Genomic DNA, 17,245 nt, shown 5'->3' on the forward strand with positions numbered 1-17,245 from the left:
CAATATTTAATATTATTTTCTGATTCTAAATCTTCTGTGTTCATCCCACGCTTCTTTGAACTCAGTCACAGTTTTACTCTCCACCACCTCTCTCGGGAGCGCATTCCAGGCATCCACCACCCTCTCCGTAAAGTAGAATTTCCTAACATTGCCCCTGAATCTACCACCCCTCAACCTCAAATTATGTCCTCTGGTTTTACCATTTTCCTTTCTCTGGAAAAGATTTTGTTCTACGTTAATACCCTTTAAGTATTTGAACGTCTGAATCATATCTCCCCTGTCTCTCCTTTCCTCTAGGGTATACATATTCAGGTCTTCCAGTCTCTCCTCATACGTCTTCTGGCGCAAGCCTCCTATCATTTTCGTCGCCCTCCTCTGGACCGCCTCAAGTCTTCTTATGTCTTTCGCCAGATACGGTCTCCAAAACTGAACACAATACTCCAAGTGGGGCCTCACCAATGACCTGTACAGGGGCATCAACACCTTCTTCCTTCTACTGACTACGCCTCTCTTTATACAGCCCAGAATCCTTCTGGCAGCAGCCACTGCCTTATCACACTGTTTTTTCGCCTTTAGATCTTCGGACACTATCACCCCAAGGTCCCTCTCTCCGTCCGTGCATATCAGCTTCTCTCCTCCCAGCATATACGGTTCCTTCCTATTATTAATCCCCAAATGCATTACTCTGCATTTCTTTGCATTGAATTTTAGTTGCCAGGCATTAGACCATTCCTCTAACTTTTGCAGATCCTTTTTCATATTATCCACTCCCTCTTTGGTGTCTACTCTGTTACAAATCTTGGTATCATCTGCAAAAAGGCACACTTTTCCTTCTAGCCCTTCAGCAATGTCACTTACATACATATTGAACAGGATTGGCCCCAGCACCGAACCCTGAGGGACTCCACTAGTCACCTTTCCTTCCTTCGAGCGACTTCCATTAACCACCACCCTCTGGCGTCTGTCCGATAGCCAGTTTCTGACCCAGTTCACCACTTTGGGTCCTAACTTCAGCCCTTCAAGTTTGTTCAACAGCCTCCTATGAGGAACTGTATCAAAGGCTTTGCTGAAATCCAAGTAAATTACATCTAGCATATGTCCTTGATCCAGCTCTCTGGTCACCCAATCAAAAAATTCAATCAGGTTCGTTTGGCACGATTTACCTTTTGTAAAGCCATGTTGCCTCGGATCCTGTAACCCATTAGATTCAAGGAAATACACTATCCTTTCTTTCAGCAACACTTCCATTATTTTTCCAACAACTGAAGTGAGGCTCCCTCGGTGCACTGATCTCCTTCCATGGTTTTCAGTATCACCTCCATGCTGTTGATTCATAGATCTACAGCTCCATACCAGATGTCTCTACAGGAAGCCAGGCTTGGTCTCAGTCTGCCTGTCTGATAGTGCCGCTGGATGTCTCACTGCCATATAAAACTAAATATGGCTAAGACTGAGCTCCTTATCTTCCCATCTAAACCTTCTTCCCCTCCCCTCATTCGCAATCTCTGTGGACGGTGGGTCCGTTGGATGACCATGGAATAAAGGGAGTGCTAAAGGAGGACAAAGCCATAGCCGACAAACTGAACATGTTTTTTGCATCTGTATTTACAGAAGAGGATATACGCAACATACTGGAGGCTGACAGGCTATACCTAGGAAACAAAGATGGGAAATTGACTGGGTTGACGGTCAGTCTAGAAGATGTATGCAGGCAGATTGATAGGCTCAAGAGCGAAAAATCCCCGGGACCGGATGGCATCCATCCGAGGGTAATCAAGGAACTGAAAGGGGTTATAGCTTAACTGCTTCAACTAATAGCCAATCTGTCGATCAAATCGGGCAGGATTCCGGAAGACTGGAAAGTGGCGAATGTTACGCCGATCTTCAAGAAAGGTTCGAGGGGAGATCCGGGAAACTACAGGCCGGTGAGTCTGACCTTGGTACCAGGAAAGATGGTAGAGGCACTGATAAAGGATCGCATCGTTGATCACCTTGACGGACACAATCTGATGAGAACCAACCATCACAGCTTCAGCAAAAGAAGATCTTGCTTGACAAACTTGCTGCACTTTTTCAAGGGAGTTAACAGGCAGATAGACAAAGGTGACCTGGTCGACATTGTATATTTGGATTTTCAGAAGGTGTTTGACAAGGTCCCGCATGAACGACTACTTCAAAAAATTGCAAGCCATGGGATTGAGGGTGAAATACACACGTGGATCAAAAACTGGTTGGCAGATAGAAAGCAAAGAGTGGAGATAAATGGACAATACTCGGACTGGAAAAGCGTCACCATTGGAGTATCGCAGGATTCGGTGCTTGGGCCTGTGCTATTCAACATATTTATAAACGACCTGGAAATTGGAACGACGAGCGAGGTGATTAAATTTGCAGATGATTCGAAGTTCTTCAGAGTAGTAAAGACGCAGGAGGATTGTGAAGACCTGCAACAGGAAATAAACACGCTCGAGAAATGGGCTGCAACATGGCAAATGAAGTTTAACATGGACAAGTGTAAGGTGATGCATGTTGGTAACAAAAATCTTGTACACGAATACAGGATGTCTGGTGCAGTACTCAGAAAGACACCCCAGGAAAGAGATTTGGGAGTACTGGTCGACAAGTTGATGAAGCCATCCGCGCAATGCACGGCAGCGGCAAAAAGGGCAAACAGAATGCTTGGAATGAATAAGAAGGGGATCACGAACAGATCAGAGAAGGTTATCATGCCGCTGTACTGGCCATGGTATACCCTCACCTGGAATACTGCGTCCAGCACTGTTCGCCGTACTTGAAGAAGGACACAGTACTACTCGAAAGGGTCCAGAGAAGAGCGACTAAAATGATTAAGGGGCTGGAGGAATTGTCATACAGTGAGAGATTAGAGAAACTGGGCCTTTTCTCCCTTGAAAAGAGGAGACTGAGAGGGGACATGATTGAAACCTTCAAGATAATGAATGGAATAGACTTAGTAGATAAAGACAGGTTGTTCACCCTCTCCAAGGTAGGGAGAACAAGAGGGCACTCTCTAAAGTTAAAAGAGGATAGATTCCGTATAAACGTAAGGAAGATCTTTTTCACCCAGAGAGTGGTGGAAAACTGGAATGCTCTTCTGGAGGCTATCGTAGGGGAAAATACCCTCCAGGGATTCAAGACAAGGTTAGACAAGTTCCTGTGGAACTAGAACGTAGGTAGGTAGGACTAGTCTCGATTAGGGTACTGGTCTTTGATCTGGGGGCCACCGCAGGAGTGGACTGCTGGGCACGATGGACCACTAGTCTGACCCAGCAGTGGCAATTCTTATGTTCTTATGACAACACTCTCCTTCTCCCTGTCTCATCAGCTCATATCCTTGAAGTCATCTTTGACTCCCCTTTCTCCTTCTTCACTCAGATCCAATAAACTTCCTCTTCCTCTATAATATTACCAAAATCCAACCTCTCCTTTCTGAACACTCTACCAAAACCCTTTGTCACACTCTCATCACCTCTCACTTAGATTACTGCAACTTGATTCTCTCAGGTCTTCTGTTCAACCATCTTTCTCCCCTTCAATCCATGCAAAATTTTGCTGTATGACTTATATTCCATATACCATGCTCATATTACCACTGGCTCCCTATCCATTTTTGAATACAGTTCACACTCCTCTTACTGACCTATAAAAGTACACTCACTCTGTAGCCCCTCAATAACTCTCCACACTTATCTCCCCCATGCTCTCACCCATGAACTCCATTCACTGGCAAGTCCCTCATATCCAAACCACTCTCCTCCACTGCCTACTCCAGACTTCATCCTTTTTATCTTGCTGTGCTGTATGCATGGAACAAACTTCTTGAGTCTTTATGTCAGTCGCCATCTCTAGCAGTATTTAAATCCAAGCTAAAAGCCCACTTTTTTATGCTGCTTTCAACTCCTAACGCCCACTTACCATAAATTACCTATGTCCATCCTATCATTCTCTGCAGGAAACTCCCCTCCCCCCTCTCCCCCCCCACAAACACTTATATCCTGTCTGATTGTAAGCTCTTTTGAGAAGGGACCATCTGTTGCATGTTGAATGTACAGCGCTGCGTACATTTTTCAACGCTTTAGAAACGATAAATGGTGGTAGCAGTAGAAAGCTTCCGGAGCCACTGAAGACAGTGTGTTTATTTCATTCATGCTGCCCATGGACTGAAGAGTGAATGAGTGCAGTTCTGGGAGCAATAAGGGTAAGAAAGTACAAGATCCCGCAGTTGGAGGGTAGTAGAGGTGATGCTGGACTGCAGGGATGTGGAAGAAAGGGAAAGAAAGAGATGCTTGACATCTGAAGGAAGAAAGGGAAGGGGAAGGGAGAGATGCTAGATCACTAGAGGGAGGGAAGGGAAGGAGACAGAGAGTGCAGCGCTGGGAACAAAAAGGGTAAGAAAGTACTGGATACCATTTGGTTTCACTGAGCAGTATTTACAGTGCTATGGACTCCTACACTTCTCCTACAGCAGATTCAGGAAAGATGTATGGCCACATTAAGAACAGTGTGTGGTTGTGCATGCTGTATCTTGCAGGGAACACTGATAGGGACAGTTGGCCCTTTTGTGAGCTGGGAGCAGAGGTAAGCAGCAAGAATCTTAAAATCTACAAGTTCTGAGTTACATACAAATCCAACTTAAGAACAGCTTTAAAAACGTAACTCGTTCATAACCCGGGGACAAACTCACAAATGGAAATAGGACTGAATTCTATATACTGCACCTAAAAAAATTGGTGTACGTGCCATTCTATAAATAGCACCTAAAGTCAGGCATGGTTTATAGAACAGCACTTACACATTGGAGCCGTACCTAATGTTAGGCAAGACCATTTGCACCAACAGAAACCTGGTACAAAAGCTTGCACCTAAAGTTAGGTGCATATGCCCCTTATTCTATAATTATGCACATAACGTTGAAGCATGGCCCTGATCGACCCATAACTCTTCCATTTCCATGCCCCTTGTTTGGTGCCACGTAAAAATTTTAGTTGTGGATCCTGTGCCTACATTTACACACATAAATTTAAATTAAAACCAATTAATACTAGCAATTGCCTATTAAGAATCCAATTATCAGTGCTAAGTGGTTCATTATTCAATTAAGTTGTGCATGTTCCAAATTTGCAAGCACGACTCAAAGCACCATTTATAGAAATCAGGGGATAATTTCTAATATCTTGGTAGATGGCTATCTTTCCACCAGAGATCATTAGACAGTTTGGTTTGATATAAAAGCTATATGTAATCGGGGTACATCAAGCTCAACATCCTGGATTTTAAAAATACTGATTTAGCCAAAACAGGTAAGTGCCTTAAAGGCGAGCTGACAGAGTGGGAAGAAATTGGGGAAAGTGGAAGGACTGTGGACTCAATTAAGAACAGCTATAAAAATGGCAACAAATCTTTATGTAAGGAAAGTGAATAACAGCAAGAGGAAAATCAAATCAAATGGGTCTCCAAGGATGAGGCAGAAAAAATAAAAACAAGCATTCAAAAAGGTCCAAGGATCTCAAACCGAATAGAGGTTAATATCTGCTAAAGCTTAAAGAGACAAGGAAAAAAAAAATCAAGAGATCACAAGCACAAATGAAAGAAAAGAAGGTTAAAGACATAAATCATAGTGTTAAGATTTTTTTTTCAGGACGAAGAACTGAGGTAGAAATTGTATAAGACTGAGAGGTCCCAAAAAGCAATCCCTCGTATTCTATAAAGGTCACTCCAATTTAGGCATGGATCCTAGATCTGCATGCAACCTAATTAGTTAATGAGCCATTATTGGCATTAATTTGCACTAATTAGGACTTATGTGCAGATCTGCCTATAGGCTATTCTATAACACTGCACGCCTCAATTGTCTCGCAAGCAACATAAAAGGGAGCATGGCCAGGAGAAGGACATGAGTGGGTCAGGGGCATTCTCAAAATTTAGGTGCAGTGTTATAGAATGGGGTTATTTAAGTGCCCAACTGTCATTATTTTTATGTCAGAATACTCCAGGTTTCAGCAGGCATCAGTTCTCGCTCCCAAGGGTGGGCACAGGAATCTACACTAAGCATTAACCTATAAAGGTTGCTTAGCGCTATGTGACCTTAATAGAATTGACGGTTAGTGCAGTCTTCACAGTGCCTAACATTGGGCGTCATTTACTGAATCTGGCCCAGTATGAGGAAATGTTCACTGGGGGCTCATTTTCAAAAAAGATAGCCGTAGAAAAGACAACATAAACCAACACTTGGACGTCTTACTCGTCAAAATGTCTAAGTGGGCATTCTCAAAAAAGACTTTATGGATGCCTTTTTGGTCGTTTTGTCTCAAGTGCGTCCAAATCTTAAGGGGGCGTATTAGAAGCGTGTTTTGGGCAGGCTTAAGATGGGCTTAAGATTTGGACGCTCGGCAAGTATAATCAAACCTTAAAAAAAACATCCAGGGCTTTTTTTTTGTTATAGAAGTTTGGAGTTAGACCTGTTTTAAAAGCATCTAAATACTAAAAAGGTGCCCAAATTGACAGATGACAACTGAATGGATTAAGGTATAAACACCCCCTCCCTTTTTTTTACTCCCCCAGTGGTCATCAATTCCCTCCCACCCCCCAAAGATGTGAAAAAAACCAGTACATTCTAGCCTGTATTACAAAGGAGTGCTGAAAAGTTCTCAGCTCAAGCAGCTTCAGATAGCAACAAGGACATAGGCCATTATTGAGATGGCTTGGGGAAATCCATTGCTTATTCCTAGGATAAGTAGCATGTTTTGCTACTTGGGATCTAGCTAGGTGCTTGGGACTTGAGTTGGCCACTGTTGGAAAGAGGATAATGGGCTTGATGGACCTTTGGTCTGTCCCAGTATGGCAATTTTTATGTTCTTATGTTAGTCACTTAGGCCCAGATCTGTAACTGGTGCCATTGTCAGGAGCCACCTTAAAATTGGATGCTGATCGTGTGTCAATCATGCAAGGGCACTTGGTACAGAATTGCTCCTCCAGCAAAAGTAGGCACTGGAAATGTAGGCCAGGGTTTTCCTGGCCTACATTTCCGGCGCCTACCTATGATGTAAATAATGCCTCCATAGGCGCTTTAGGCTGCCTAATGCCACTTCTAGCATTAGCCTTGCCCACAGTGGCATTAGGTAGCCTACAACACCTACAGAGGCGCAGTTCCATCACCAATTTTTTTCAGCATCAGATTGCTGACTTTAGTACATCTATCACCTTGTTAGGAGTTGGTAAGTACCTTTGTATTACCACCACATTAGTCAATTTAGAGGCCAGCCAAAACCAGTGGTTTTGATTCTAGTCAATGTCAAATCCGCATCTGAAATTTGCCACTTGGTTTCGGCCAAAACTGAAACCAAAAGTGAAAATGATCGGACCTCCCCACTTGCCCCCTGGCAGAGTGCAAGCACTCCCCAGCAGAAAATAGGTCGCACCACCACCAATGCTCCCTCTAAGGCAGTGGCTCCCAACCCTGTCCTGAAGGACCACCAGGCCAGTCGGACTTTGGGGATGGCCCTAATGAATATGCATGGCTGTGGCATACCTAGGGGGCGACAGTCTGCCCCGGGTGCACACCCCAAGGGGGTGCACAGGAGAGAGCTGAACGGGAACGACAGGGGATCCTGCTGGGTTAAATACAACTTGAACCGCGAGGCTCATCTTCTGTTCCTACCTGCCCTGCTGCACACACATAGCCGACTGGAAGTCTTCCCCGATGTCAGCGTTGACGTCGGAGGGAGGGCTTAATCAAAGCCTGCCCTCTGACGTCAGCGCTGATATCGGGGAAGACTTCCGGTCAGCTATGTGTGTGCGGCAGGGCAGGCAAGAAATGGAAGACAAGCCTCGCGGCTCGAGCTCCATTTGGCTGAGAAAGTTGCCCTGTGTTGCTCCTGAGCCAATACATCTATTAGTCCCCCTCCCTGCTCTGTTTTTCATAGGTCATAGCGTAGTTTGGCAGAGATTGACGTTCATTGGTGGCAAAGCAGAGAATCCGAATGGTCAGGGAGTAGTAAAGCAAGTACATCAGTGGGGTAAAGTGGCCAAGACTTTGTGGAATGCAGGAGGAGGAGATGTCTGCAGTGGGTCCATAGTTGTTGGCGCTCTTCATCATTGCCTGTGTTTCAATACATTGGATATAAAACAGAAATCTGAAGATTCTTATCGCTGGGGTAAATGGAGTAGAAGATTGATTAATACTGTGGAACTTGGAGACAAGACTGGAATCTGGAGTTGTCTCCATTGGATGGGAGTGGCATGCCATCAATAATTAAAGATAAGATGTGCTTCGGAAGAGGGCGATGAATACAAATTTCCTCTTCTGGGTTATAGTGATATATTATTCTTCACCGCAATACTAAGGAACTTTGATGGTTATTTAAGTTGATGTTTAATGTGTTGTATATTATGAGTTATATTTCCTTTCAGTTGCTTCTTAATGAGCTATTATTCTCTTATGTTTTCCATTTAGTTTTGTGTATTTTATTTGACATATTTACATTGAGGTTTTTTGTTTGTTTTTTTGTCCATTGAATTGGAATTAAATTTTTATTAATCACATCTGTATATATAAAGGATGAATTGGATAACTTTGGTTAAATGATTCAGATGGGCTCTAGTTATTGGGGGATGGTATAGTTATAAAAGAGTTAACTGGAATTTAGGGGGATAGTATAGTACTTACAAGAGTACTGTGGAATCGTTTGTATTAACTATAATCTAAAGAATTCATTAAATATTAGGTGAAGTTTTATATGGAATGAATTTAAATTATTCATAAGTAATTTTTGAATTTAATTGTCCTTGCTTGGATCATATATTCATGTTCAGGCTATGTTACAATATGTTTTTTGGAGGTTTTGAATTTATTCCATGTATCACTTCCAGGAATTATAATTATAAGGGAATTTTTTTTTCTGTGTGCTTTGCAGGAATTTCTAAATGGGGGTTATTTAATATGTACAATATGACACAAGTAATATTTAAAATCAATTAAGGAATTAACAAACGAATGGACAGAGGAGACCCCATAGACATCATATATCTAAATTTCTAAAAAGCCTTTGACAAGGTACCCCCATGAACGCCTACTTCGGAAACTGAAGAACCATGGGGTGGAAGGAGACGTACATAGATGGATCAGAAACTGGTTGGCGGGCAGGAAACAGAGGGTAGGAGTAAAGGGCCACTACTCAGACTGGAGGAGGGTCACGAGTGGTGTCCCACAGGGCTCGGTGCTTGGGCCACTGCTATTTAATATATTCATAAATGATCTAGAAACAGGGATGAAGTGTGAGATAATAAAATTTGCGGACGACACCAAACTATTTAGTGGAGCTCAGACTAAAGAGGACTGGAAAGAATTGCAAAGGGACTTGAACAAACCAGGGGAATGGGCGACGAGATGGCAGATGAAGTTCAACGTCAGAAAGAAGGCTTCTGACGCAGCCGCAGATCGCACAAGGAGCGGACGCCCGCTGCTTTCAGCAGGGGAGCCAGCCAGACATGCTGGGCAGGGAAGGGGGGTAGGGTAGACATGCTGGGCAGGGAAGGAGGGAGGGTAGAAATGCTGCACAGGGAAGGGGGAAGGGTAGAAATGCTGCACAGGGAAGGGGGGAGGGTAGAAATACTGCACAGGCAAGGGGGGGAGAAATGCTGCACAGGGGGGGTGAAATGCTGCAAAGGCAAGGGGGGAGACATGCTGCTGCTGCTGCACAGGGAAGGGAGGAGGGTAGAAATGCTGCACAGGCAAGGGGGGAGACATGCTGCTGCTGCAGCACCCAATTGAGGAGAGAGAGGGAAGGAGGGAGAAGGGAGAGGAACCGGAGATGCCAAGTCATGGGAGGGAGGGAAAGGAAAAAAGGAAAGGAGATACCAGACCATGGAGGGGAAGGAAGAGATGCAATGGCATGAGGGAAGGGAAGGAGATAGAGATGCCACACCATGGTGTGGAGTGGGAAGGAAGGAAGGAAAGGAGAAGAGACAGAGAGAGATGCAAAAGCATAGGGTAGGGGGTGGAGACAGAAAAATTGAGAGGGGTGAAGCTGAAATGAATCATGTGCAAAGGAGAGAAGGGACCCCAGATATACAGTTTATTGAAGGGACATAGAAAGAGGGAAGATGCCATATGGAAGAGAGAGAGGGTGGACAGTAGATGGAAGGGTCAGAGAGAGTGTGGGCAGTAGATGGAAGTGGTAGAGAGAGAGGGCAGAAGCTGGGAGAAAGGGGCAAAGAGAGGGCAGATGTTGCATGGAAGGGAGAGAGGACAAATGCTGTATAGAAAGAAGAGAGCAAAGAAGATGATTAAAGCAGAAACGACAAAAGGTAGAAAGATTTTTTGTTGCTTTACTTAGAATCAAGTAGTATTGTAACTATATTGCTAAAAGTTTATAAATAGGAAATGGAAATAAGGCAATTTTTTGGACTAAACCCCTTTCCTCAGGACAGGATACCATAACAGCAGTATACTGTACTGTTCTGAAGAAAGATTTGGCCTCTGAAAGCTAATTGAAAAATGGATTAGTCCAATAAAATGTTATTTTCTTATTTCTCATTATTTGTTTTATTTTTATTTGTTAATTTGTAAAGTGGTGATTGTTATGTATCAGTTTTTTCAAATTTACATCTACTGTCTTTATATTTTGCACAATATTAGGGGAGATGTGTCACTGTTGTTGTGGTGTTGCATTGTATGCAGAGTCTGGTTTCTTGGCGCTTCAGTTTAACTTTTGTCTATATATTTCTATTTTTAGTTTGTGATTATTCCATATTGGGCGAGGGTGTATCTCTGCTCTGTGTGTATGAAAAGAACATAGTTTTCAGTTGGCATTGACTGTAGGATCAATTGACTGGGCGGGATCTGGCTTGTTTAGTTTTACAATGTATGTGTTGGTGTTCTAGTGCTCACTGCAGTGTTTAAGATGCTGTCTTTTCCTAGGTACACTCTTGTTGTGTGATATGTGGATTGTTACTAAAAATCATATTTTTGATATAGATGGGGGGAGGTTTCAAAACATGATGGGCCCCGGGTGTCATACATGCTAGGTACGCCACTGATGCATGGAGCAGATTTGCATGACTGTCACCTCCATTATATGCAAATCTCTCTCATGCATATTCATTAGGGCTATCCCAAAAACCCGACTGGCCTGGTGGTCCTCAACTCGGATCACCCTTTATAGAAAGCACTTAAAGCAGATTTTTCCTGGCACCTAAACTTGACCACCATTTAATAATATTAATAATAATAATAATAACAGTTTATATACCGTAGGACCATGAAGTTCTATGCAATTTACAATGGTTAAAAGATGTTACAAATTAATTAGAATTAACAAGGTTAGAAGCTAGTTATTAACAGCGCTAGAGATCAGTTATTCTGGAGTAGGATTGTACAGGTTACTGAGTCTGTCCCCTAGTATGCACTATTATTTAAAAATCAATGTTTTAAAACATAGATAACATCCTGCTTTTTACCGTCTTTCACTTTTTGTTACATTGACTTTCCTTGTAGTGCATATTTAGACTGAGCACCAAAGCAAAAGATAAGACAGAAGGTACTTTATATGCTACGTACATTTGATAACCTGTGGGAAGAACACAATATTCTTCTCCCCAGTGTGAACCAGTGGCTTTGTCTCACCATCTGGCAGGAGACCTACATACATTCCTCTATTTCTCACAGACTCCAGGCTGACAGATCCATTTTCTAAGTTCTTCTCAATTTTAAAATGGCAGTATTGATCACCTGCTCCCTAGAAAGGACAGAAACACAAAAGCATAACTTAAATCTATTGTCATGACTGGAATGTGACATTTTCTCATTTAAGTGTCATTTCAAGCCTTTGTGGGGGTATGTAATTTATTCTCTGCTTTGTTTCTGAACACTTCTCATGCCTGCTCTGAATTCTGTGTTAACAAGTCTGAACATTATTTATTCGTAGTATCCTAAAATACAAATCAAGTAACTAGAGTTATTTGATTTTGAACAATATCATTTTAAATTGGTCATTGCTGTTTTATTAATACTGTGCTTTCATGTTTTTCATTCATTGTGATTACAAACTTTTTAGTCTTCTTCCATTATTACCCTTAACTCTTGCTGTCTACACACTCAAACTGTGATGCCAGTACTTCACAAATGAAGATAAATTGCCATTATAAATGCTGCCGACTAATCTTATTCTCTCCTAAAAGCCCCACAGATGAACCTAAGATAACACCACACCTATTATTTGTGGATGATTTAAAGTTGTAAAGCTTCTGTGATCATCATGTCACAAAACAACTCCAAGTAGTGAAGATTTTCTCAGATGACATCAGGATAGCTTTTGGGCTTAACAAAGGCAACCTTCCATAATGGAAAAACAAAGGCAGACTAAAACCAACACTCTGATAGACGACTGTAATATAAAAGAGATTCAGGGGAAGATTCTCAAATGTTGGTGGTAAAACCCGACTGGCTGCTGTCGCGGCCGCTACCGTAATGATTTTAAAAAGGTGAACCATTCTTTAAAAAAACGTGCATGCAAATGAGGTTCGCGGAGAGTCGCAGAGGGTCACTAAGGGCTCCTTTTACAAAGCCGCATTAGCGTTTTTAGTACATGCAGCATTTTAGCGCATGCTAAACCCGTGGTACGTGGCTAGAACTAATGCTAGCGTTTAGCGCACACTATTCCGCGCGTTAAGGCCCTAACGCAGCTTAGTAAAAGGAGCCCTAAATTTGCATGTGCCGATCGCTGGTGATAGGGATCGGCACACACACAGAATAAACCCACAAATAATTTTAAAAGACCCTAAATCGAAGATCAGCAGGAGGGACACCCACTCCCTCCCACCGCTGATGTCAAGTAACCCCCCCCTCCTCCCCAGCAGCAGGAGGGGTGCCCACTCCCTCCTGCCGCCAAGCAACAGCCCACAGACACACACACACACGGGCCTCCGGAAAGGAATGGAAACAAACAAGACAATGTTTTCATGTCTCTGTATCAGTCTATGGTGTGGCAACACCTCGAAATCTATGTGCAATTCTAGTTACTGCATCTGAAAAAAAGATATAGCAGAAGGGTGATGAAAGTGATAAAAGGGACGGGATGACTTCCCTAAGATGAAAAGCTTAAAAAGCTAAGAGACATCTCAGGGGTGATATGATAGAGGTCTATAAATATTGAGTGGAGTGGAGTAAGTAGATATAAATCACTTGTTTACTCTTTCCAAAAATACTAGAACTTGGGGGCAAATGATGAAATTATTAAGTAGTAGATGCAAGAGGTATCCAACAATTTAAACTCTCTTCCTCCTAAAAAAGGGATTAAAGGAGTCAAGATCTTCAGTCAATCTTTGGTTTTTAATCTAATCTAATCTAATCCTTAGGTTTGTATAACGCATCTTCTCCATGTTCGTGGAGCTCGGCACATTTTACAGGAGATGTAATAGGAAGGAACTACAATAAAGGGTTAGAGGTCGAAGAATATAGAAACATAGAAAGGTGACAGCAGAAAAGGGCTATAGCCCACCAAGTCTGCCCACTCTACTGACCCGCCCTATCAAGTCTGAGTGTCTTACTAGGCCTCTGTAGGGATCCCACGTAGATGTCCCATTTATTCTTAAAGTCAAGCACGCTGTTGGCCTTGGCCACCTGCTCCGGAAGCTTATTCCAGTGCCCCACCACTCTTTCCGTGAAGAAATACTTCCTAATGTCACCCCTAAATTTCCCTCCTCTGAGTTTGAGCAGATGCCCTCTTGTGGCCGAGGGTCCCCTGAGTAGGAAGATGTCATCTTCTACCTCGACACGATCCGTTTAAACGTTTCAATCATGTCTCCCCTCTCCCTGCGTTCCTCCAGAGTGTAGAGCTGCAGTTTGTTCAGTCTCTCTTCATACGAGAGACCCTTGAGCCCCGAAATATTCCTAGTGGCCATCCGCTGAACCGACTCGACTCTAAGCACATCTTTGCGGTAATGTGGCCTCCAGAACTGCACACAGTACTCCAGGTGAGGTCTTACCATGGTTCTGTACAGTGGCAATATGACCTCAGGTTTCCTGCTTACGAAACTTCTATTGATACATCCCATCATTTGTCTTGCCTTGGATGATGCTTTTTCCACCTGATTTGCAACCTTCATGTCTGCACTGATGATCACTCCCAAGTCTCGCTCAACTATCGTCCTAGCCAACATTTCTCCATTTAAGGTGTAGGTTTTGCATGGATTCCTGCTACCGAGGTGCATGACCTTACATTTCTTGGCGTTGAAGCCCAGCTGCCATGTTGAGGACCAGTTCTCCAATGTAAGCAGGTCCTGCGTCATACAATCCTGCAAATTATTTTCCCTTACTATATTGCATATTTTGGCATCATCGGCGAATAATGGTACTTTACCCTGAAGCCCTCGTGTCAAGTCCCCTATGAATATGTTAAAAAGGAGTGGACCCAGGACTGAGCCCTGCGGGACTCCGCTGGTCACTTCCGATGTTTCAGAGAAGGTGCCATTGACCACCACCCTTTGAAGTCTACCACTCAGCCAATCTTTGACCCAAGTAGTTAGCGTCTCACCTGTCCCCATTGATTTCATCTTGCTTAAAAGCCTGCGGTGTGGGACACTGTCAAAAGCTTTACTAAAATCCAAGTACACTATGTCCAGAGACTCCCCGGAGTCCAGCTTCATTGTTACCCAATCAAAGAAGCCGATGAGATTAGATTGGCATGACCTACCCCTAGTGAATCCATGTTGATTGGGATCCCTCAGATTCCCATCCTCCAAGATCATGTCTAACTTGCGTTTAAGTAGTGTTTCCATGAGTTTACACACTATCGATGTGAGACTCACTGGTCTGTAATTCGCAGCCTCTGCTCTGCAACCCTTTTTGTGCAGAGGAACGACGTTAGCTGTTTTCCAGTCCAGTGGGACTCTCCCCGTCCTTAGGGAAAGATTGAAGAGCATGGCTAATGGCTCTGCCAGGACTCCGCACAGCTCTCTGAGCACTCTTGGGTGCACTTTGTCTGGTCCCATGGCTTTGTTCACCTTGAGTCTTGCCAGTTCGCTGTAAACGTCAGCCGGTGTGAACTCAAAGTTCTGAAATGGGTCTTCCACGCTTGAATTTGATACCAGCTGAGGTCCATGTCCAGGTGCCTCGCAGGTAAAGACTGAGCAGAAGTATTCATTCAGTAGTTTGGCTTTGTCAGAGTCCGCTTCTGCGTAGTTCCCATCCGGGGTTCTAAAGCGTACAATTCCGCTGGTGTTCTTTTTCCTATCATTAATATACCTGAAGAAGGATTTGTCCCCTTTTTTAATGTTCTTTGCTAGGTTTTCTTCCACTCGTAGTTTGGCCTCCCTAACTGCTGTTTTGACCGCTGCAGACCTGGCCCTATATTGACTGTTAGCTTCTCCTTTCCCCGTACGTTTGTATGAAAGAAATGCTCTTTTTTTTCTCCTTGATGAGATACGAGATTTCATCCGTGAACCATTGAGGTTTCTTGTTTCTTTGTTGTTTATTTACCGATTTTATGTAACGGACAGTTGCCTTCTGTAGGGTCAGTTTCAGGATTGACCACATAGCTTCCGCATTATCAGTTTCCTCCTGATCCTGTAGCATTTGCTGGACGAAATCTCCCATGCGTGCGAAGTCCGCGCCCCGGAATTTGAGTACCCTCGTATTTGTTTGTGATTTAGGGAAGCCTTTCCTAAGGTTGAACCATACCATGTTATGGTCACTGGAGGCTAGCGTTTCTCCCACTGAGACCTCCGAGACGCTTTCTCCGTTTGTAAGTACCAGATCTAGGATGGCCTAGGCCCTAGTGGGTTCATGTATCATTTGTTTAAGCCATACTCCCTTCATGGACGATAATATCCTCCTGCTCCCACAAGTTGTTGCTGAGAGTGTATTCCAGTCTACATCAGGCATGTTGAAGTCCCCTACCAGAACAGCGTCCCCCCGTAAAGTGATATTCTCAATGTCTTCAATTAATTCTGCGTCCTTGTCCTCCGATTGTCTTGGAGGTCTGTATACCACCCCAAGGTATAAACATTTTTCTCTGCCTCTGGCCAGGTTTACCCAGATGGATTCCCCGGTGTACTTGACATCGGTGATCCTGGTTGTTTTGATGTTTTCTTTGATGTAAAGTGCAACCCCCCCTCCTAACTTACCCTCTCTGTCTTGGCAGAGCAGGTTGTACCCTGGAATAGTTATATCCCACCCATGAGAGTCTGTGAACCATGTTTCGGATCTTGCCACCACATCCAGGTCTGCATCCACTATTTCTGTTACCAGTTCTAGAAATTTATTCCCTAAACTGTGTGCGTTAACATACATAGCTCTCCACTTTTTGTGTTTGCTAAACCCATGTAGAGAGCTACCCCTCTGTGTCAAAGAGTCTCCTAGCAAATCTTTAGCAGTGAGGAATATTTCTTTTTTAAGGAGTTCCAGTTCGTTTCAATTTTTCCGTAAATCTTTAAAAACTACTCTATTTGCCAAACATTTTGAAAATTCATTCTTTTGAAATTTTGCTATCTAAATGGGGATCAGGATGAAAAGCTGGTACAACTAGAGGTAAGACAAGAGGATGTCCTCCGACAGATAGACAGACTAATGAGCGACAAATCACCGGGTCCGGATGGCATCCACCCAAGGGAACCACTTCGCCAAATATGTAACCTATCCTTAAAAACTGGGGAGATACCGGAGGATTGGAAAATAGCAAATGTCACGCCCATCTTTAAAAAGGGTTCAAGGGGTGACCCAGGAAACTACAGGCCGGTGAGCTTGACCTCGGTTCCAGGAAAGATGATGGAAGCACTGATTAAGGACAGCATCTGTGAACACATAGAAAACAATGGACAGCTGAAGGCGAGCCAGCACGGCTTCTGCAAGGGAAGGTCGTGCTTCACAAACTTACTGTACTTCTTTGAGGGAATAAACAGTCAGATGGATAAAGGGGAATCCATAGACATCATTTACCTTGACTTCCAAAAAGCCTTCGACAAGGTACCCCACGAACGGCTGCTTAAGAAGCTGTGGAACCACGGGGTGCAAGGGGATGTCCACCGATGGATCAAAAACTGGCTGGCAGGCAGGAAACAGAGGGTTGGAGTAAAGGGCCACTACTCAGACTGTCTATGGGTCACGAGCGGAGTCCCGCAGGGGTCGGTGCTGGGACCGCTCCTGTTCAATATATTTATTAACGACCTGGAGGCGGGAACAAAATGTGAGGTTATAAAATTTGCAGATGACACCAAACTCTGCAGCAGGGTT

General features: G+C 43.6%; 1 protein-coding gene across 2 annotated transcripts in view; it reads right to left on the minus strand.

Annotated features, from left to right (window-relative positions):
- RP1 (RP1 axonemal microtubule associated) overlaps positions 1–17,245 on the minus strand; it is a 627,806-nt gene that overhangs the window by 394,998 nt on the left and 215,563 nt on the right. For both annotated transcript variants that reach the window (XM_033933654.1, XM_033933653.1), the window contains exon 16: positions 11,576–11,753. In XM_033933654.1, coding sequence (XP_033789545.1) covers positions 11,576–11,753 — 178 coding nt within the window. The remainder of the gene's footprint in view (positions 1–11,575; positions 11,754–17,245) is intronic.

This window comes from Geotrypetes seraphini, chromosome 2, assembly GCF_902459505.1.
Source record: "Geotrypetes seraphini chromosome 2, aGeoSer1.1, whole genome shotgun sequence".
Classification (NCBI taxonomy): Eukaryota; Metazoa; Chordata; class Amphibia; order Gymnophiona; family Dermophiidae; genus Geotrypetes; species Geotrypetes seraphini.